Genomic DNA, 20,534 nt, shown 5'->3' on the forward strand with positions numbered 1-20,534 from the left:
CTTTGAGAAGAGAAAGGCCCACATACACATACGCACGTACGTGAACATTCATGCAAGCTGAGCACGTAGTACTATTTCTATCTCTTAACCCCCCTTCTAGAAAACCAACTGATATAAAACTATAGATGCTGTTCTGCCCTTTGTCTTGTTTTGCCCCCTCCAAAATGTATCTGGAAGATAAGTTTATGTTGGCATGGAGTTTCCTCCTCTTCACCATGCCGTATTTAACAAAATATGGTTGTTGTTGCTTTTATATTTTTTATTATTTTTTAAAAAGAGTTATTTATTTATTTTAGAGAGAGAGAGAGCAGGAACAGGGGGAGGGACGGAGAGCAGAGGGAGACAGAGGGAGAATCTCAAGCAGGCTCCCTTCTGAGCCCAGAGCCTGATGCAGGACTCGATCCCAGGACCCTGAGATCATGACCTGAGCTGAAGGCAGACACTCAACTGACTGAGCCACTCAGGTGCCCCTGTTGTTGCTTTATTTTATTCTTTAAAAGATTTATTTGCAAGAGAGACAGAGAAAGAGAGAGAGAGTGTGTGAGTGCTCACACAAATGGGGAGAGAGGGCACAGGGAAAGACTGTCAGCAGACTCCCCACTGAGTGCGGAGTCCCATGGGGTGGGGGGTGCTCAGTCTTGGGACCCTGAGATCAGGACCTGAACTGACACCAAGAGTCTGCGGCTCAAGCCACTGAGCCACCCAGGCGGTCCCTATTATTGCTTTTAATCAAGAACCAGTCCCCTACCTGAGTGAGCTGTCAATGTCTCCTGCCCTTCCCTACTCTTGAGGACCACCCTCTTGCCCTCTGCCTCAAGACAGTGTTCCATCATGGCCTACCCAAGCGTGCCCTGTTACACAGAGGGCCAAGCACTGGGAACTGACATCACTGATTCTTAGGAAACCTGATATTTTTTCACTTTTTTTAAATAGAATTTTTAAAAATTTATTTGTCAGAGAGAGAGAGCACAAGCAGGCAGAGCAGCAGGCAGCGGCATAGGGGAAAAACAGGCTCCCTGCGGGGCAGGGACACCCCCCGCCATGCAGGACTCTATCCCAGGACCCTGGGATCATGACCCAAGCCAAAGGCAGACGCTTAACCTTAACTGACTGAGCCACCAAGGCATCCCCGTATTGTTTCACTTTTATAAAACATTTGCTCAATGCCAGGCACTGCAGGAAGCAGTTTGCCTGCACCAGCGATGGAAAGCTTTGAGGCGGGACTGGGATTATCCCCATCCCTCCAGTGTGGTGAGTGGGGGCTCGAGGAGGTAAACGACCATCCAAGATCCTAGTCATACTGTTTCTCCGAGGAAGCTTCTGTTGGATGAAGCCAGGCATGGGCAGGTGTATCAGCTCCCGTCGTCTGAGCCAGCTAATCTGAGAGACTGTTACATCAGTGGTACTCTGAAATGAATGCCCGGTCACTCCTAGCCTTTTCTGAATGACAGAAAAGGCTCTGGGTGCAGAGGTGGCAGACTGGTGGCCCCGGGCTCAACCTAGTCCTTGGAGGTATTTTCTTTGGGAGTGTCTTCTAGAAAGAACTCTCCGATTGCCGTGGTGGAGTCATGACAGCGGCAGGTCTCATCAACTCCCGCCTGCGCTCATTTGACTCTGGGTCAGCGGCACAAATGCACGTGGCCGGGGCGCCTGGGTGGCTCAGCGGGTTGGGCTGCTGCCTTCGGCTCGGGTCATGATCTCAGGCTCCTGGGATCTGGTCCTCTGCTCGGCAGGGAGCCTGCTTCCCTCTCTCTCTCTCTCTCTGCCTACTTGTGATCTCTCTCTCTCTCAAATAAATAAAATAAAAATCTTTAAAACAAACAAACAAACAAATGTATGTGGCCTGCCTGGCCTCTAAGCTCTTTTTAAGGGTGAAACCTCTGGTTTGGGGCAGTAGATCCCAAGAGTGAGCCCTGAGGATCTGGGGTAGAGCTCACAGAAATGCAGGTGATCTTCCCCCTTTGTGTCTCCCAAAGCCCCTTATAGCCACAGCTTCTAGGAGGTTCTGCTCTGTTCCTGCCAACAAGAACACAGTGGGGGGTGCCTTGGAGATATGGGCACCAGGTGGAGGTTGGGATGGCTTCTCCCAGGCTAGGTGGGGGCGATGATGGAAACTTGGGGTGAGGTTTCCTCTGGCTCCTGTGATTCCATCACCCGCACCGGGCAGCCTTGGGATCTCATGTGGTCTGGAGGCAGCCCAGGCACTGGGCCGTGTTCTTCTGCTCCTTGCTGTAGGCCCTGGCCTGGCTTTCATCGCCTACCCCCGGGCCGTGGTGATGCTGCCCTTCTCTCCTCTCTGGGCCTGCTGCTTCTTCTTCATGGTCGTCCTCCTGGGACTGGACAGCCAGGTATCAAGAAGCAGTCGTGCGAGAGATAAGTGGATGTGTGCAGGCCGGGGGTGGGAAGGCGTGGACAGGAGGTTGAGCCCGATGTCCCGAGGGACCTTAGGAAAATTGGGGACCGGATGAAGGTCTCAGGTGGAGGCCCGTCTAGGGACCAAGAGGGTAGGTCCAGACCTGAGCACACCAGGATGGTGCCGGGTACGCAAGCGCCGGGGCAGGCCTGAGCCTGGGAGCAAGAAGCCAGAGGTGGCTGACGGCAGCAGCATATTTTGGGCGCTCTCTTTCCCTCCAATTCTTTTGCCCTCTCATCCAGTTTGTGTGCGTAGAAAGCCTGGTGACGGCGCTGGTGGACATGTACCCCCGTGTATTCCGCAAGAAGAACCGGAGGGAGCTCCTCATTCTGGGCGTGTCTGTCACCTCCTTCTTTGTCGGGCTCGTCATGCTCACAGAGGTGAGGGTCCGGGAGCTGTGGAGGTGGGGACTGGGGGAGGAGGAGAAGCCAAGCTCCCAGGCTTCAGGGACCTGGGACTCTGTCCCTTCCCAGCCACAGCCAGCACCCAGTAGGTGAGGCCTTCCTCTGCCCTGGGAACACCAGCCACCCACCTCTGGGGGCAGCTGAGGGGTGGTTTGGCTCCACGGTAAGCTAAGAGGTATGAGAAGGATGGTCAGGAAGTTCTGGGTTAGGAAAAATGGCCTCTCCAGCAAGCTCCCATGACTTCTCAGGCAGCTGAACCACGTTCCCGGGAAAGACTTCAAAGGCAGAAAGGGAGCCCTGGGGATGGGTGCTATTCTGTGTTTTGTCTCAAGGGAGAAGGAAGGAGATGGAGTTTGTCGTCTTCACAGTACTGATGATGGCCTCTGTCCTGATCCTCCGCCAAAAAGTACACACGTCGTCTCGGACTTCTGGGTCAATCCTTAAATGTTCTCAGGGATGAGCTAACAATAGCCGTCTGTTTTATCTATCTTCCCTCTGAAAATAATAAAAAAAAAATTATTGTCTCCTATTGGCCCGAGTGCCTCCCAGCTCACAAACTATATTCTGTTTTAATATCTGTCTCCCATGATCACCAGGTCTGCTCTGTGCCTGTGGGTGTGAGGCTGGAGGCCAGGGTGGGTAAATCTGTCTGTTTCCTCCGGATACAGTTCTGGTCTGTTCTCTCTCCCGGCAGGGCGGTATGTACGTATTTCAACTCTTTGACTACTACGCTGCCAGTGGCATGTGCCTCCTGTTTGTGGCCATCTTTGAGTCCCTGTGTGTGGCCTGGGTCTATGGTGAGTGACCCTCCCCCCGGGGCCTAACCCCAGAGCTCACCGCCACCTCATGGCCCTTGGACTAAGAGTCATCTGCTGTTCTCACACACTTTTTCCTGGAACGCCCCCTCTGCTTGACCTCAAAAATCTCAAGAATCCTAAATCGCTACCATTGGAAGGGCCCTCTGGAGGTTGCTTCGGCACCCTCCTGGTCATGGCCGCATCCAGACTGCCCCGAGTGGGCCCATCCTAGCCTGTCCTAGCCAAACCTCTTCAGCTCTTGACCTTGATGATCAGAAAGTCATTGTCTTTGCTATGCTAAGGCCTGGCCCCTGCCATGTATGCCTATGAATCCCTGGGGAAGAGAGTCTCCCAGCAGTCATTGGAAAGACAACCATGTTATCTTCTATTTCTTGGTCCTTGCCCATCTGGCCCGTGCCTTGGATGCTGAAGAATGTCCTTTCTCCCCCTTTCCTTCCTTCTCTTCTTCCTGGTAGGAGCCGGGCGCTTCTATGACAACATTGAAGATATGATTGGATACAGACCATGGCCTCTCATCAAATATTGCTGGCTCTTCCTCACCCCAGCTGTGTGCACGGTAGGAGAACCTCAGGGGTAAAGTGACATGAAGGCAAAGAGAAATGGTGGTGGTAGGAGGGTAGATAGGCTGTTAGCTCTAGAAGGGACTTCTCCACAGGGACTGAAAACCATTTTACATTTTCACTCCTCCTCCTGTTGGATTCTAGAAAATGGTTAGCAGGGGGACGCCTGGGTGGCTCAGTTGGTTAAGCAGCTGCCTTTGGCTCAGGTCATGATCCCAGCATCCAGGGATCGAGTCCCACATCGGGCTCCTTGCTCGGCAGGGAGCCTGCTTCTCCCTCTGCCTCTGCCTGCCATTCTGTCTGCCTGTGCTCGCGCGCGCTCTCTCTCTCTGATAAATAAATAAAAAAATCTTTAAAAGAAAAAAAAAGAAAATGGTTAGCAGGGTAGATGCTTCCTTTCCAATTCACAGAAGGTCAAACCGAGGTCCAGAGCTACCAGAAGGTTTGACCAACACCACGATGTGAGTCGAATGTCACAGGCAGGACAGCAACCCAAGGGCATTGGGCTACTTGTGGTGGTACTAGTAACCACAGCAATTATAAGAACACTATTACAGAGCTCACACTTTGTGCCAGGAATAAGGTGCTTTGCACGTTTTAACCCACTTGATCTGCACAAGGACTGCATGAAGAATTACTCTCATACTCATTTTATGGATGAAGCTAAAGCCAAAGAGGGTCAGCCATTTGCCCTATCGAGGAAATAGCAGTGAGCTGGGATCAAGTCCAGCAGCTTGGCTGCAGATTCTGAGCAGTAAGCCCTGGGGTGCTGTCTCCTGGGGCTTTATCTTGTATGTCTGCTGCTCCCCAAGTGCCCACTTACAGGGTGTAAATGCGGCCCAGGGGGAAGGAGGTATGAACCCCTGCCCTTGAGGACCTCGCAGCCTCACCTGATGGTGCTGGAGCCGTAAGCACCTGAAAACATTAACAGTCTCATGACCATTTCCTAGCTGAGGGCCAGCTCCGGTAGAGGTGCACAGGGGGCACGGGGCCCTGCAGGGAGAGGGGAGGCGCCCTGGATGTTCTGTTGAGAATGTGTGGATTTTTAGTAGACTGTGGTTGAGGGTTGTGGTTTGATTGATTCAGATGAGCCTGGAGGCCAGTCCAGGCTTGCAGAGTGAAGGATCTCTGCCAGCTCTTCCAGGGGGTGTGGAGGGCACAAGGTTCCTGCTCTCCCAGCCCCTTTCTCTTCTCCTCTCCTCCTCAGGCCACCTTCCTCTTCTCTCTGATCAAGTACACTCCGCTGACCTACAACAAAAAGTACACGTACCCGTGGTGGGGTGATGCCCTGGGCTGGTTCCTGGCTCTGTCCTCCATGGTCTGCATTCCCGCCTGGAGCTTCTATAAACTCGGGACCCTCAAGGGCTCCTTCAGAGAGGTAGGGAGTTTGTGGGGAGGGACAGGAACACAAGACAATGACATAGGGCCCCATGAGGATAGACCAATATCCACCAGGGTAGGAGTTGGGACACGGGGGTAACACCACGCCTGGAGAGGCTGCTTGGGAGGGACAAAGTGAGTTCTTACAACTCTCAGAAAGAGACTGATGCCTCCAAGACACAGGCTGGGATGTGGGGGTTGGCACCCGGCCACCTGGAGGGCATGTGTGTGGGGGGGGGGGCAGGCAGACACTGATGAGCTGATGAAGGCGGCGGGCAGCCATGCCCCGACACCAGCTCACGAGAGCCACCTCCACTTGCCTTGCAGAGAATTCGCCAGCTCATGTGCCCAGCTGAGGACCTGCCTGGATGGAAGCGAGCAGAACCCTCAGCCCCTGCCACACCCAGGACGTCGCTTCTCATACTCACAGAGCTAGAATCTCATTGCTAGGGCCGTGGGGCCTGGGATCATGCCCATGGGCCTGGCTTGGGGCCAGTTGCAGAAGCCACTCTGCTGGGCATCTCTGCCTCCACCTGTGGTAGATGAGACACAAGGGGGTGGTTTGGAATCTGCTTGGGGCTGGGCTCCTTCTTCCAGAACTTTCCTGCTCCAGGGCTGGCCAAACAGGTGTGAGATGCTGGTATCAAGAGCGCCCCCTTTGAGACAGGCCTTGGGAGGCCAAGTGAGGGCTGGTGGGTGGAGCGGGAGCCCTGTCCCTCTTACCTTTCATTCCATTAAATCCATGTTCTTCCCACCAACTGCCGGCTGTTCCGCCTAGTTCCTGCTTTGGCTGCCTTGAGCACCATCTCACTGTAAAGTTGTGGCTTTAGAGTACCCCCCTCTGCCCCCTCTCGGCCCTGTCTCTGCTTCTCTCCCTGAGTTCTTGTGGCCCAGGAGCAGAGAGAAAGGACAGTGGGACCTAGCTGAGACCCTCCATTTCAGACACTCACACCAGAGGGGTCTGTCACACTCCATCCATGCTCTCACCTCCCCGGAGCCCTTTCCCTCCTCCTCCGGTTCACGGACTAAGCAGGGCAATGGAGGGGGACATGAGGGAGAGCTGAGCCCTAGCTGGAGGAAGGAAGAGGAAAGCGTGATGCTTGGGCTTCTTTCCCCCCACATTCCCCTTGCCCCCTCCCTCCCTGATCCTGCCTGCCAAAACGGTGTGTGCACGCGCACGCCCGCCCAGGTCCTGAGACCCGAGCACGCACGCGAGGGACAGCAGTGACTGCAGACCTGAGGCGGCAGGTGCCACCAGCCCTGGCAGAACGGGTCCTACCCCAGCTCAGCCAGCAGAGGGACCCTACTTCCTCAGGACCACCTCGCTCTTCTGCTCAGGGCGGATGCCAGAAGCGGCACCGCTGGACGTGGCCACAAGGGGGCGGCACTGCCACGACCAAGGCTTGAGGTTTAGGCCAGAGCTCTTAGGGTCAGGCTGCAGAGAGGATCCAGGTGGCAGGTCCTTCCTGGGGGGGTGGGGGAGGGGGGTGGCAGTGGCCGTGGTCTGGGCCCCAGATGATCACACAGGTGTGTCTGCAGCCTTTAGGTGTGGAGCTGGGGCACACTTATCTCTTGGTGTATAGGTATGTGTGTGTGTGTGTGTATGTGCCTGAACACAGTGCTTTCTTTCTCCCTGAACGTGTGGAAGCTTCGGTGTCTGCCTGACCCACCTCTGCTCAGATGGTTCTTCTGCTGGTGTTTGGGGGGAGCGTCTGCGAATCTCAGAGCTGCGAACTAACGACAGTATTCCTGGGTGATTTCCCTAGTTTGTTTTACAGGTCAGTTAGTGGGAAAGTCTGCTGAAACTGTTGCCAGTCTTCAGGTTTTGGTATTTTTTGTTGCTGTTTGGAGAAATTATCAAAGTCAGTGGTCACGACCCTCCCGCTTGTTGGTGTCGGCTACTCCTTCCTGCACCGTGCCTGGCTGGGCATCTCCCGAGTGCGCCAGGCTCAGTCACGGTCATAAGGTGGGAGGAGAAAATGACGATGTTTCCAGAACACTGCTGTGTTCTGGCGCAGAGTTGTCACTGCTGTGACACTGTGCTATCTTCATGATGGTACAAAATAGATACATTTCTGCAATGACAAATTGTGGCCGATGCTATGGAGGAAAAGCAAAATGCCATGAGAAGGAGGGATGGGGTCTGGGAAGCAGGCTGCTGGTTTAGGGGTGGGCAGGGGTGGGGAAGGCCATTCTGAGGGTGTGCTGGCTCTCCAGCCAGCCATCTGACCACAATTGCAAGCAGCTGTGAGGCCAGGGAGGAGGATGCCTGCCTGCAGTCCGGTGATGGCTATTCGAATCCTAGATGGGAGATTCATTAATACAGGCTGAAAAGAATCCATTGGCCCGAGGCTCAGGAGATGCAGAGTCCAGTCCTGACCTGCCTCTAACTTGTCTTTGTGGCAGTCCCATGCAACTGAAGTCTTCACGTGTTTCTGACGGAGGGAATACCGTGCCCCCAGCTAAATGCGGTCCTGTTGTAGGGCTCAAATGCGGTCATGGGTGTGAGAGCCCTTTCAGTCATTCAGTGCCAAGCGGTGTGAGGTCATTAAACCAGTTGGAGGGGATGAATGAGGGCGATCTGCTCTAATAACCCCGGGGGAGGGGCAGGGACAGGCAAAGGTGTGAGAGAAGAGCCACTTGTCAGCAGTCAGGGTCGGAACCGGAGCAGGAATACCTGCACTTGGCTTTAACGGAGATGGTGGGGGAGGGGCTGCTATCTGTCCCATTTGCTTTCTCTGCCTGGAAGGACAGAAACTGGATCCTGCGGTTTTTCGAGGAGGAAGACACAAAAGAAAGGGGACCTCTCTGACCTAGCAGCCTCACCTGTTAGAGAAGAAAGGCAGGCACAGGAGAGTGTGGGTAGCTCTGTCAGTTAAGCGTCCCACTCTTGGTCTCGGATCAGGTCATGATCTCGGGATAGTGGGTTTGAGCCCTGAGTCGTGGTCATGTGGCTTAGCGCTCGGCATGGAGTCTGCTTGAGGCTTTCTCTCCCTCTGTCTCTACCCCCACCTCCTTGCACGTGCACGCTGTTTCTCTGATATAAATAAATCCTAAAACAACAACGATGACAATAAAAAAAATCAAAAGGCAGGTGCAGGGGTGCCTGGGCAAGTGATTATAGAATGGAGAGAAGCGACACAGTATCCCGGAGCTGAAGGCAGAGGCTTGCAGACAGGGAGGAACCGACAAGGCGCTGAGCCCACCGGGCCGCCTTGGAGCCTTGGGTCACACACCGCAGACCTCGCACACGCCTCCTTCCTCACCCTCAGATAAATGTGCACCAACTCAGACGCTTCACAGTCAGCCCAATGTACTCCTTTATAGGAGCTTGCCGTCTTGGCTTGGGTCCGAGCCCTCCTACCTATTTGCTATGTGACTTTGGGTCAGTTCACCTTTCTGAACCTTCATTTTCTCCTCTATAAAATGGAAATAATAAGACCTAGATCAGTGTGTTGTTGGAGGCCAGTGGAGAGTGTAGGGAGAGCTGCCCTGAGAAAATCCACCTTTCCCCCCCATGCTCTAGCCCCACAACATTGGGTCATCCATGAAACACAAAAGCCCAGGAAGAGTTCAGAGGCATCTTGGCAGTCTGCTGACCTCCTCAGCCCCTGGCATCAAGTGGCCTTGGGCCCAGAAGAAAGGCTACCCATTTCCTGAACGAGGCATTTGGGGGGTGGTGGGCAAGGGAGAAGTAGGCGCAGAGTAACTCTGCATCCTGGGGTCCCAGGGTCCTACCCACCACAAGCAGTATTGTCCAAGAAATGCAGGAGCTGAGTCCCCCAAGCCCTAATCTATCCCCTGAATCTGGGAGGGCAGTGCCTTTCCAAGAAAATGGAAAACTGGGTCAATTTTTTCCCTTCAAGTTGCATCCCTCCTTCCTTCCTTCCATCCATCCAAGAAGCATCCAGTGCCCGCTCTGAACCAGCACTCCATTAAATGCTGAAGGCAGAAACAAAGAATTGGGAAACACGTCCTTATCCTTTAGACATTCCTGGTCTGGGAAGCAAAGACGCTGCAGTGGGACAAGAAAGAGTTGGATGCTCAGGAAGCGGGTTCCATGCCAGGCTCTCAAAAGCGTGGGCTCAGATGAAGGTGGGGGAGGAGAACATTTTATGGGGTTCACGGTTCTCACAGCGGCAAGATAACTGAGTCACTTAGCCATATTCCTTCATATTCCTTCTTGTCTCCAGAAACATCCCAGTTTGGAAACCATCTTAGGAAAGCTTTCCACGTAATGAAGGGATTTCCACCTTTTGCAAAGACGGGGTCTCTAGCCTCCAAGAGTTGACTAATTGGTCTGAATACCCACTAGGGGTGGGAAGCTGCAGGGGCTGGGGTGAGGTTTGAAGAAGGGGGGCTCAAAGTCAAAAGGAGTCCAGGGCCAACAAGGCAGCTATTATCTTCCAGGGCAAAGGAGAGGAGATAAGACTGCTTGTCCCTCTATAACCCGAGGTCCTTGTGGAAAGCCCAACACATTGTAGGCATGAAATGCCATTTTTGAATGAATGAATGAATGAACCAGGAAATTTCCCCTCTGCCTAGTGTGATTCTCTTTCCTCTCGCTCCCCTTCGTGGAGAGGCTGGGTGTTTTGTTCCAGAGAAGCAGCCGCTGCTGTCCTGTATCTCATGGACTTTGGTGTCCCCACTGCACTAGGCTCTAGGGCTGACACGTGGTGGACCCAACATGCAGGGACATATGCGGCAGCGCAGGTCACATTGTCCCAGCTGAGCGCAGGGGTAACCGCGGTATGAATTCTGCTGGGGGCCATGGGCAGCTCTGCCAGGGCTGACCCTCTGTCTGCCTTCTGGTTTCACAGAGGCAAGGAGTCTGAGAACTGAGACTCGCTCCGGCTTCCTTGCGCTGGGGAACCCCACGGGAGATGCTGCCAGGGGCCTCCAAGGCACCCAGTGGGTCTGCTTGATGGAAAAGTACAGACTGAGATTCTCGCTTCACACCCCAGCCCTGCTGGGAAGGTCGAAAATACAAAGGGGAAGCTCATGCAGAGGGAAATTTCCCTTTCTCCCCACAACTTCCCCTCTCTCCACACCACTTGGGGCTTAAAAATCACCGTCATTGTCTTGAAAAAGGCCCTGGGGGGCCATTCTGAATGAATGACCTGTGGGACAGTCCTGCACCCAGCCCCATGAGGGGCCTGTGCAGGACCAGAGATGAGGACCTCGCTCTGCATAATCTCACTGAGCACAGAGCAGGGGGCACACAAATTCATTCAGCAAATACCGGATCGTCACTGTTGGTGGGCTGGGTGATCGGACAAGTCCCAGTTAGGAGCCTTAGTGCTGAGAGGTCACCAGAGCTTTATCGTTGCTGCCGAGGACCAGACACCACACCAACCCTGCTCCCGCTTCCAGAGGACACACAACAGACACCACTGACCCTCCGACCCCCTACTGAAGCCCCCCACAATCTCCTAAGCAGTTTATCATTTTGTCTTTAATTGTGAAAAGTTAAGTTGGTCTTGTTTTGTCCTTTTTACAGATGGGAAAACTGTGGGTTCGACCCTTGCCTAGCTGACCCGACCAGTAGAACAGAGGAGAGGCTCAAACTTAGGTCTTGTCTGACTATAGACCTGTGTCCTTTCTAGATTAGGCTCCTTGAGGTATGCTCTGGGCAGTTTCTCTAGGAAAATCCCAAGGCAAAGGGTAGTGGTTGTGAAGGTCCAGAGCCTTGCCTTGAAACCACAGAGGGCAGGTACTTGGTGGAAAACTCCAGAGCGTGATTCACCCTCCTCCTGAGCCCTCGTCAGTGAGGCCAACTCCCCTCCTGAGGTTCTCAGTTTCCAGCCTGGGGCTTGGTGCCTCCCATCCTACCGCTCTGGTGAGAGAAGCCTACACCCTGCTTCGCACACCCTCATCACCTCCCTCGGAAGGAGCTGGCACTGGAGGGGCAAGGTGAGGAGGGGGAAGGCGGGAGGGACAAAAGGAGGGAGATGTCAGATGAGAGTCCGAGCCGTTTGGAGGGGTCGTCTTGGGACAGCGTCCACTGGGACAGTTTGGGGGGCACCCACAGAGGGAGGGAGCTGGGGGTGGGGGACTGGGGACAGAGGACTTGGCTTCCTGAGGTTGGATGTTGTAATCCTGGTGCACAAACTTTTGGCTTCAGTCCCTCCTGTTGCTTGTGGTGTTTCTCTGTCCCTTCACTTCCCAATACACTGGCGTATGACTGAGCACACACACACACACACACACACACGCACACGCACACGCACACACACAGCTGCTTTCTGTCTGGGAGTCCCGGGACGACAACTCAGACGGGATTCTGAGCTGGGAGGAACAGGAAAAGGAGCAAAGGTGGAAGCTGGTTCCCCTCTCAAGTCCCGGCGGTGTGGGCATTCTTGTAAGCAGCGTCCCCCGGACTGTGCCGGGTACTGGAGGCATGGAGCTGAGCTGACCACGGGAGCCAAGATCGGGACTGAGGTGAGCAGGAAGTGGAGGACAGGCTGTGCCTTCGCAGTCCCTTAGAGGTGCCTCAGAGGAGCTGGAGGGGTGAATCTTGGGAGGCAAGATTTTGTAGGATTGTGTGTATCTGTTGTATAAGAGACTGGGGCAGAAGGCAAGTGGGATGTTGGGGAATCTTAGGACCAGAGGCATCACCTCAGCTCTCCCAAGCCACCCGCAGCTTCTACGTTGCTCAGGGACGAGCCTGGGGAAGTCCAGAGGTTGGGGGCTGGTCCCAGGGAGTGGGGGAAAGAGGGGTGATCACCTGACTCAGAGAGGGAGGGAAAGCAGACAGCGCCCAGCGAGATGGGGCGAAGAGCAGACGGGACAAACCTTGGGCATTCCCGAAGACTCGTGACCTGCAATTAGCCATGTGGATGCGGGGTTCCCTCCCTCCCCACGGGCCGAGCAGGGCAAGCAGGACGCCAAGTGTCTCCCAGAAGGAGGAAGCTGCCCCAGCTGAGGCTATGGGGAGGCGTGGGCACGCTTGTGCCAGAGGAGGGCAACAGGGAGCCCTGGGGAGGGGCGGGCGGCCACAAGCTGAACCAGGCAGCCCACAGGGTGTGAAGGACTAGCCGGAGTCAGGTTTTGGTGCCATGCACACAGGTATGTGTGTGCAAAGGGACGTGACGGGAATGGCACCAGTGTGTGTACGGAAATGGGAACTGGTATGTGGGTGTGGGCTGAAGCAGGGGCTGGGGCATCCCGTGCCGCCACCCCACGGCGGGTCTGGGGCTGGGCTGTTCCTGTGCTGGACTGGGAGGGAGATGGGGCCAAGCTGGGATCCCAGCGGCATGGTGGTGAGCAGCATTCCTCCACCTGTCTGGTCCTCCGCTAGACCCTGACCGGACCTCCTCCTCCTAGACCTTGACCCATGCCCAGCTCCTGTAAACGGTTAATTTTAGACTTGCTAGTCTCCTGAAGATTTCCTCCATGGGCAGCACTGAGCCCAGTGTGGGTGTAGGTGTCTTTGCTTCTGGAGGGCACTGACATGTGGTGAGCTCCAATGCCTGTCCCCCCGCACCCTGCTCCAGCTTAGCAGAGGTGGGAAGCGGGTTCTAGGGGCTAGAGAGGTGGCAGGGCTGTGACGGGGGAGATCTTGGGAAGGGGGAGATCTCTGGAAGTCACCTTGACTGTAGATAGCACTTGTTTATTCCTCGCAAGTGGGCTAGGGGCAGAAGGGCACAGTGGGGACGGAGTGAGAAGGGTAGGGGGGCAGGCTGTCCTTTTGGCTTTTAAAAGTAACCCCCACAAGAGATCTCTGACCTTGTGTTTATGTCTGACCTCTGCCTTGACATTTCTTCCCTGAGTCTAACTTGAATCCCACTTGCTGCACTGTTTCCCCTTGACTTGCCATGGCTCGGGGCCAGCTTCCCTTTCCACAGGCTCATGCTTTCATTCTGCCATTCCGGTTTTTCACTCTAACCTATAAATTATGATCTTTCCAGTAACCTTAAAAAAAAAAAAACGTTCCATCAGTATCAGCTCATCAATGTGTTCTCTTCTGGTCTCCCCCATCCCGACACAACCCAAACCCTGTGCTCAAACTGGACTCTGAGATCTGCTTCCCACTCTGCACTCGCTTCTGGTCTTCCCTTCGCTCACTCTTTGTCCCCACCAGGTCTCCCCTCCTTCTACTGTTGCAAACAGCTTGGCCCTCACGTGGTGCTTCTGGTTTGATAACAGGAAGGCTTGTCCCCTGACCTCCCCCTTGGAGACCTTTGTGCTTGGGCTTACCCTGAGCTAAGCTACACTATGGCTTGGCAAGAAAAGGCTTATTTTTATCCCCTACCCTCCCAGCACCCCTGCTGAATGGCTCATTCTCTCTTCCAGGGAGACTGAGAGCCCAGAGAGAACCTGTGAGTTGCCTAAGGTCACACAGCAAGTTAGAGACTCGGCTCCATCACTTATTGGATCTGTAAGTTTCTTCAAATCATTCAAAAGTCGTTTTTACTGAACACCTGCAGGGGATCGAGTCCTGTCCCTTCATCTCCCTGAGCTTCATTTCCTCATTGATAAAATGGAATTCGAAGTAATACCTACTCAAAGATTTTAATGAGGATGAAATTTAATAATGTATATGAAGAAGTGTAGATTTTGGGCACAAGGATTAGTCAAATGTTAAACTTTTATTAATGTTATTACAGGCTAGGAATGGACTAGACCTTGGGTTTCCTGTCCGGTGCTTTTTTCCATTAATGTTTTTGAATTCATTCATTCATCCATTCATCTGCCTGATAACGATTCCGGGGCCACTCCTCTGGGTGCCTAAGCCCCAGTTCTGTAGCAATGTCTGCCGTCTACCATTGGTTCAGGTAGCAACAACTCTTTTCCCCGGGGCCAAACTGCCTCGTTCTTCCAAACTGACACTCTGGTTCTCAAAGCCTCCCCCAGCCTCCAAGGTCCGACGGTCTCCTCTGAACCTGGAAGCCTTCTTCCCTCCCTCCTCTCTTACATGGGAGGCTGGACACCTCTGATTTCCAGTAGGTGCTTCTCTCTTCATCTTTCTTCCTGGGCTGAACTTGCCATGGAAGCCTGTGAGTGGGTCCCCATACCAGAATCTAACCCCGACAGGCTTTCCCGTTCCTGGGATAACCCGTACCCTCCAAGTCACCTTCAAAAATTTCCATAACCTCAAATGGCTCCTGCCACGCCCTTCTAACTGACTTGGGCTTGGGCTGTTGCCTGGGTTAAAAGGACCAACAAATAAACACAGACGCTTCTTTTAGTAAAAAGAATCCCTTGTGTTTCCCTAGAGCCTTGGAGGAGCACTTGGTAGCTTCGGGTCACTTTGATTCCCCCAGCGCCCCCCGGAGGTGAGGGGCGCTGGGTGGGTACTTGCCCCTGGAGCCCGGACCCCTCCTCCTGGCAGCTCCCTGGGAGCCAAGGCGGCGGAGGTGGCCTCAGGGTGCCTGTGGGGGGGGGGGAGGGGGAAGGCAAACAAGGACTCCAGGTACAATCCCACGGTGCCGCAATTTGTCTCCTGGAGGTTGACAAATGGACAGCGATAGGGGCAGAGTAAAACCGAGGGAGGCCACGTCATTTTCCTGGCAGTTCAGGGAGCTCTGGGCTCTTTAGGAGAGCAGGGACTCAGGAAGGTCAGTAACCTACTGTCATGCTTAGCCACATCTGGGTCTCCCTTGAGGAGACCACCCAGCCCAGTGAGAGTTGCTCTGGGGTCGACCGCCAGAGCCCCTTGCTTGTTCTCAGGACAGAGGTACGACGGGGAGAGAAGAACCAGGTTTCCCTCGAAGGCCTGTGCTTGGTCCTGGCACTAATCCCAGGTCTCCTCTGACCTTATTTAAAGACCCCACCTTCTCCTTCCCTCCCAATCAGACGCCCAGAGCTAGCTGGCTCCCATGTTTACCCGGAGCTGATCGATTCCCTGGCACAGGGATGAGCACACAACCGGCCAGAGGAAGACCATGCTGTCAGCTGGGCCACACCTGCCCTTTGACCTCCTGTCACCCCTGGCAGGCTTTGATCCCTTCTGGCCTGGAGGCTGGAGGCTGGGCAGGTGCCACAGCTGGGCAGACAGGCAAGCAGGGATGGTGGCTGGCTGTTAATATCAGAAGGGGACTCGGAATAAAAGACCTCAAGCCTTTTCCTCCCAGTCTACTCCTATACGGTCATCGGCAAGTCCCTTCATCTGTCAAGGCCTGGATTTCCCCCTCTGCAAAATGGGCAAACTAAAATCGGCTCCTTATTTGCTCTCCGAGTCACAAGAGCAAAGTGTAACTTTCGGTGTAAATGTCATTAAGAGTTTGGGAAGAAAAGCAATACCCCGACGATATTAAACCATATTCTTACAAAGGGAAATGTGACCGTCATGTTCCAACAATAATGAAAGCCTAGGAGGGAGAAAGCAGGGGTGGAGGGTGCGCATCGGGTTGGTACAGCTCACCCCTTCTCCCCCCACCTGGCAGTACCTGTCTCACCGTCCTGCTCTGCGGCCTCCCGGTCCATCGCGTCGCCATGGACAGAAAAGTGACAGTCCCCGCGGACGGGCCTCCTGTGGTCTCCTGGCTCCCTGAGGAGGGAGAGATGTTGAACCAGGAAGGCGAGGACCAGGTGAAGGATCGGGAACAGTGGACCAACAAGATGGAGTTTGTGCTGTCAGTGGCCGGGGAGATCATTGGGCTGGGGAATGTCTGGAGGTTTCCCTATCTCTGCTACAAAAATGGAGGTGGTGAGTTCATTTTGAGGTAGGCGTGGTGGGGAGAGCTGTGCCTTGACCGCCAGGCAGGGCCTACCTGGGTGCCTCCTGCCTGGCGGTGTGATGAAATGGAAGGAGGCTAGATGGAGTCGGAGGGCCGGGGTCTGAGCTCTGGCTGTGCCTTGGGGGTCCTCCGCCGTGAAGGAGGGATGCTATCTCCCAGGGCCACGGTGAAGGGTAAACGGAGGTCATGGGCAGGACCGAGGAATCTGAGTATGTAACAAGACAGGATAATAATAGTCCTTCATGATGGTGTACAACGTCGGTTGCTGATAGGAGCCATTCATTTAGCCGGTATTATTATGGCCCTGCCCTGTGCCAGGTGCTGTTCTAGATCCAGTCCAGAACACATTCTGTGTGTTATATTCTAGATCAGGGTGCAGACTACAGCCAAAGAAGTAAAATGCATGATATGCTGAATAGTGAGGAGTGGAAGGGTGAGAAGCCAGGCAGGGATGGGGGTGGGAGAATGCTGGGTCGCTGGCGGCGGGGGATGTTGGGGGAAAGGTCTGAAAGGTGAAGTAAGGTGCCAGGAAAGCTTGCGTTGAGGATGTGACTTGAAGGAGGTAAAGGAGTGAGTCTTGGGGATGGAGAGCAGGTGAAGACCATTCCAAAGGGAGGGGAAGGCAAAGGCAAAGGTCCTGCGGTGAAAGTGCACCTGGCCTGCTTGCAGAACAGTGAGGAGGGCAGTGCCCGAGGGGGAGAAGAGTAGGAGAAGAGATCAGAGAGGTAACAGGGCTCACATCCTGTAGGCTCTGCTCTGAGAGAGATAGGAACTGTTGAAGAAGTTGAGCACAGGAATATGACCTTCTCTCGGATTTTTTTTAAATTAAAGAAACATAACTTCATTATTTTTCAGCACTGATTGTAAAAATGAGCAGGGGTGTGGTGGGAAGGGGCCAGCTCAATCTTTTTAAGGGTACAATTAAAGGTTTTTCGCATATTCATAGAATTATGCAACCACCACCACAATTGATTTTAGAACATTTTCTTCATTCTAGAAGGAAGGCCAGAAGGCATTACCAGTCTCTCTATTCCCTCTCGCTGCCAGCCCTTGGCAATCACTGATCTACTTTCTGTGACTACAGGTTTACCTATTTGGCATTTTCATGCAAATGGAAGTGTCCATTTGTATGAATTTATTTGTGACTGGACAGATTCATCATTGCTTTTTGAAAATACCTTTATTCTTTCTTGTGGGAATTGTACACATTTATTGGGAAACCTGAAACTTTCCTGAAAAGTAAAAAGAAGAAACATTCCTACTTAAAGATAATCATTGTTTACAAAGTCCTAAACACTGTTCATATTTAATTTTTTAAAAAAGATTATTTATTTTGGAGAGGGGGACAGGGGCTGAGAGGGAGAGAATCTCCAGCAGATTCCCTGTTGAGCACAGAGCCTGACATGGGGCTCAGTCCCATGACCAGGGGATTGTGACTTGAGCGGAAGTCAAGAGTCAGATGCTTACCCAACCAAGCCCCTCATATTTACTTCGACAGGTATTTACTGAGCATCTACAGGTACCTTTCTGTATTTCAAAGCTTTTAGTTGTTATTACCAAGTGTTTGAACTAATGGCTCCAAAGAAATAGGAATGGGGTTTCTTGGCAGGTGAGGGCTATGGGGCGAGGTTGTGGAGTGCGGGTGAATGCTGGCCAGAGATTAGGGGAGGTGAGGAGAAGTGGTAGGGTCAGTGACTTGTTTCTTTGTCTCAGGCCAATTTCACGGACATGCAAGGCATTCATGTTCCAGCTAAAGATGATGGAGGCTGAGCCCTCATTTCACAGAGCACACAGAGGCTCCTTGGGATATTTTGTGACTTGCCCAAGATCGTAGAAGTGGTTGGGAGCTGTGTACCCTGGCTGCCTGGCTCCCAGCTCGCCCATCACTCGCCCTGCCATCTGAAAAGGAGGGAGAAAGAGGGTCCAGGGGACAGGTTTTCGGGTTCAGGTACCTGCCGGTGTCCCGCCTGGTGGCTGCCCTTGGCTGTGACCTCGGTCCTGGCCATGGGGTGGTGTGGGGAGACGAGCGCATAGGACAGTGAGCAGGGACACGGGGCTGAGCTTGGGTGGTCTGTGAAGAGGCAGTGCCAGAACGCAGCTGCTGGGCGGAGTCCAGGTACTCGTGTCAGCTCTGTCCCAACCTAAGTGCCCGGGGAGGACACCTCACCACCCCTCTCTCCTGTCTCCTTTATTTCCCCACACATGAGAGGCCGAGCAAGGTCAGGGGTCCCAATCTGAGGTCACTGGTCTTTGGGGGTCCAGGAAAGTAGGCATGTAGTTTTCCTTATTTCAGACAATGTAATGATGGATCTACATGGGAACATGACTTCACCGACCAACTCAAGTGTCGACTTTTTGCTTTAGGCTAGAATTTTATGAACTCGCTGTGATAACAGGGTTTCTCTCGAGCTGACCATAAATCCTTAGTTAGCAGTTAGGATGTGAGGGCGATCTGGCTGTGACATTTTTCACCTCATTGGTCGCCAGGGTTGATTCGGCTGATCTGGAAGGCCAGGCGGGTGGCCCCTTGTCCCTCACCACTCCACATGCATCCTTCCCAAAGCTGTCTGCTCGGTCTAAAGAGGACAACCTTCCCCAAGAGAAGAGGGCCGTTCTTCTGTATAGGAGGATATAGGAGTAGCAACGTTCCCCTTCTAGAACCTCCAAACAAGCTCTCTGTTTGTTTGGGTCTGTTTGTAGGAGAACATAAGGTAGTCAAGCGTCCACATGAGGAACTGCAGGGGGCACTCTAACTGGCTTAAAAAAAAAAATTTTTTTTAAGGTTGTTATATATAGTTTTTGCTGATCTATTAATCAGTTCATAATGAATTGATAATTAGTCAACCAACGGTTCTATAGAGGTAAATCTTTCAAGAGGGATGAAAAAAATAGTGTTATTGGTGTAATCATGTCTTTGGTTACAAAAAAAACAGGGTGTCACCAAACTAGGTCATCGTCAAAAAAGGGTTCACCCCAAAAGAGAATTTTACGACTCCTGAGTTTCAAACTGTTTGTGGTTCAGGAGTGAGTGCTTGGCAGAGATAATAAGGCATACCTTAGAGCAAAGGGAGGGAGACTTTAAACACGTCCCGAGTCATCATAAACACTCAGGACGTGTTTAAAGTCTCCCTCCCTTTGCTCTATGTTCACAGATCCCTGGGGGGCCTCACCCGGCTGCTCGGGCCCAGAGCCTGGGCATATGCCAAGAGAACTGTGGGCCAGGTCAGCCTCCCCGAGTGAGGATTCTCAGATGTTCATTGGAGAGGAAGATGTTTGCAGTGATAGTGTGTTGAAAACCCAGGGAGAAAGCCAAGAATGGATGCCTGTAGGCGCTGGAGGACCAACTTCCTCCCACTGCCTGCCATGGCCCAGGCCTGGGCCGACTCAGCCTGAGGGTGGCCCGGCTCCAGACCTCCTGAGCTCTCCCCAGTTTCAGTGGGGCAGAAGTCTACGTAGCCAAGGGTAGGGCTGAGGCCCTCTCCTTCCGGAGAGGGAAGGACCTCCACACAGTCAGCAGGAAGGGGCCCATGAGTCACATGCCACCACAGACTTCCGGTAAAGCACCCTCCGGGAGAACCCCGCACACTGCCCCTCAGCCTCACCCCTGTAACCCACTAAGCCACATAACCTGGAGTGAGGGGTGTTGCTCCAGGCAAAGCTGGGGTTACAAAGGACTTCAGGACTTGGAGAATTACTGGCTGCTGTGGCTCTAGAGGGCCCAGAAGGCTCACAGATCCTTCTTCTTCACTTTCATTCTGCTCCTGGTGGTGCAGATGGGTAGGAGAGGCTTGGAGGGCCATTTGGGAATGCACATCAAAGACTTTTAAATAGTGTTCAAGCCCCAAGGGTAGAGGCAACCCAAACGTCCATCAATGGACACAGGGATAAACAAAATGTGATATATACACACGAGGGAATATTACTCAGCCTCAAAACGTGGAAAGGCATGGAGAAACCTTGAGAACATGAAGCTAAGTGAAATAAGCCAGACAAAAACATAAAAACATAAGTACTGTATGATTCCTCTTATATGGGATATCTAGAAAAACAATAGAGAAGGTGTAGAACAATGGTTACCAGGGGCCTGGGGAGAGGCGGGGAATAGGGATATAGTGTTTAATGGCTACGGAGTTTCAGATTGGGCTGGCTGAGAAAGTTCTGGAAACCGATGGTGGTGGTGATTGGATAACAAAGTGAATGTACTTAGTGCCACTGTACCGTACACTTAAAAATGGTTAAAAAGTAAAATTTATGTTGTATGTATTTTACCACCAAAT

At 53.2% G+C, this 20,534-nt stretch overlaps 2 protein-coding genes across 13 annotated transcripts in view; both read left to right on the forward strand.

Moving 5' to 3' along the window:
- Positions 1-6,352, forward strand: part of SLC6A13 (solute carrier family 6 member 13) — a 39,021-nt gene extending 32,669 nt beyond the window's left edge. For all 4 annotated transcript variants that reach the window (XM_059184466.1, XM_059184465.1, XM_059184468.1 and 1 more), the window contains 6 exons: positions 2,236-2,348; positions 2,656-2,793; positions 3,512-3,614; positions 4,091-4,191; positions 5,403-5,573; positions 5,903-6,352. In XM_059184466.1, coding sequence (XP_059040449.1) covers positions 2,236-2,348; positions 2,656-2,793; positions 3,512-3,614; positions 4,091-4,191; positions 5,403-5,573; positions 5,903-6,025 — 749 coding nt within the window. In that variant the 3' untranslated portion in view covers positions 6,026-6,352. The remainder of the gene's footprint in view (positions 1-2,235; positions 2,349-2,655; positions 2,794-3,511; positions 3,615-4,090; positions 4,192-5,402; positions 5,574-5,902) is intronic.
- Positions 6,353-11,396: 5,044 nt separating this feature from the next.
- Positions 11,397-20,534, forward strand: part of SLC6A12 (solute carrier family 6 member 12) — a 30,931-nt gene continuing 21,793 nt past the window's right edge. Inside the window, exons 1-3 of one of the 9 annotated variants that reach the window (XM_059184483.1) lie at positions 11,397-11,488; positions 13,871-13,955; positions 15,964-16,226. In XM_059184483.1, the coding sequence (XP_059040466.1) occupies positions 16,013-16,226 (214 nt within the window). In that variant the 5' untranslated portion in view covers positions 11,397-11,488; positions 13,871-13,955; positions 15,964-16,012. Of the gene's footprint in view, positions 11,489-11,740; positions 12,017-12,365; positions 12,644-12,783; positions 12,838-12,901; positions 13,034-13,870; positions 13,956-15,963; positions 16,227-20,534 lie in introns of those variants that run through there. The other 8 variants (XM_059184481.1, XM_059184480.1, XM_059184479.1 and 5 more) reach the window with 8 other exon arrangements.

The sequence above is a fragment of the Mustela lutreola genome, chromosome 8 (assembly GCF_030435805.1).
Source record: "Mustela lutreola isolate mMusLut2 chromosome 8, mMusLut2.pri, whole genome shotgun sequence".
NCBI classification, from domain to species: domain Eukaryota; kingdom Metazoa; phylum Chordata; class Mammalia; order Carnivora; family Mustelidae; genus Mustela; species Mustela lutreola.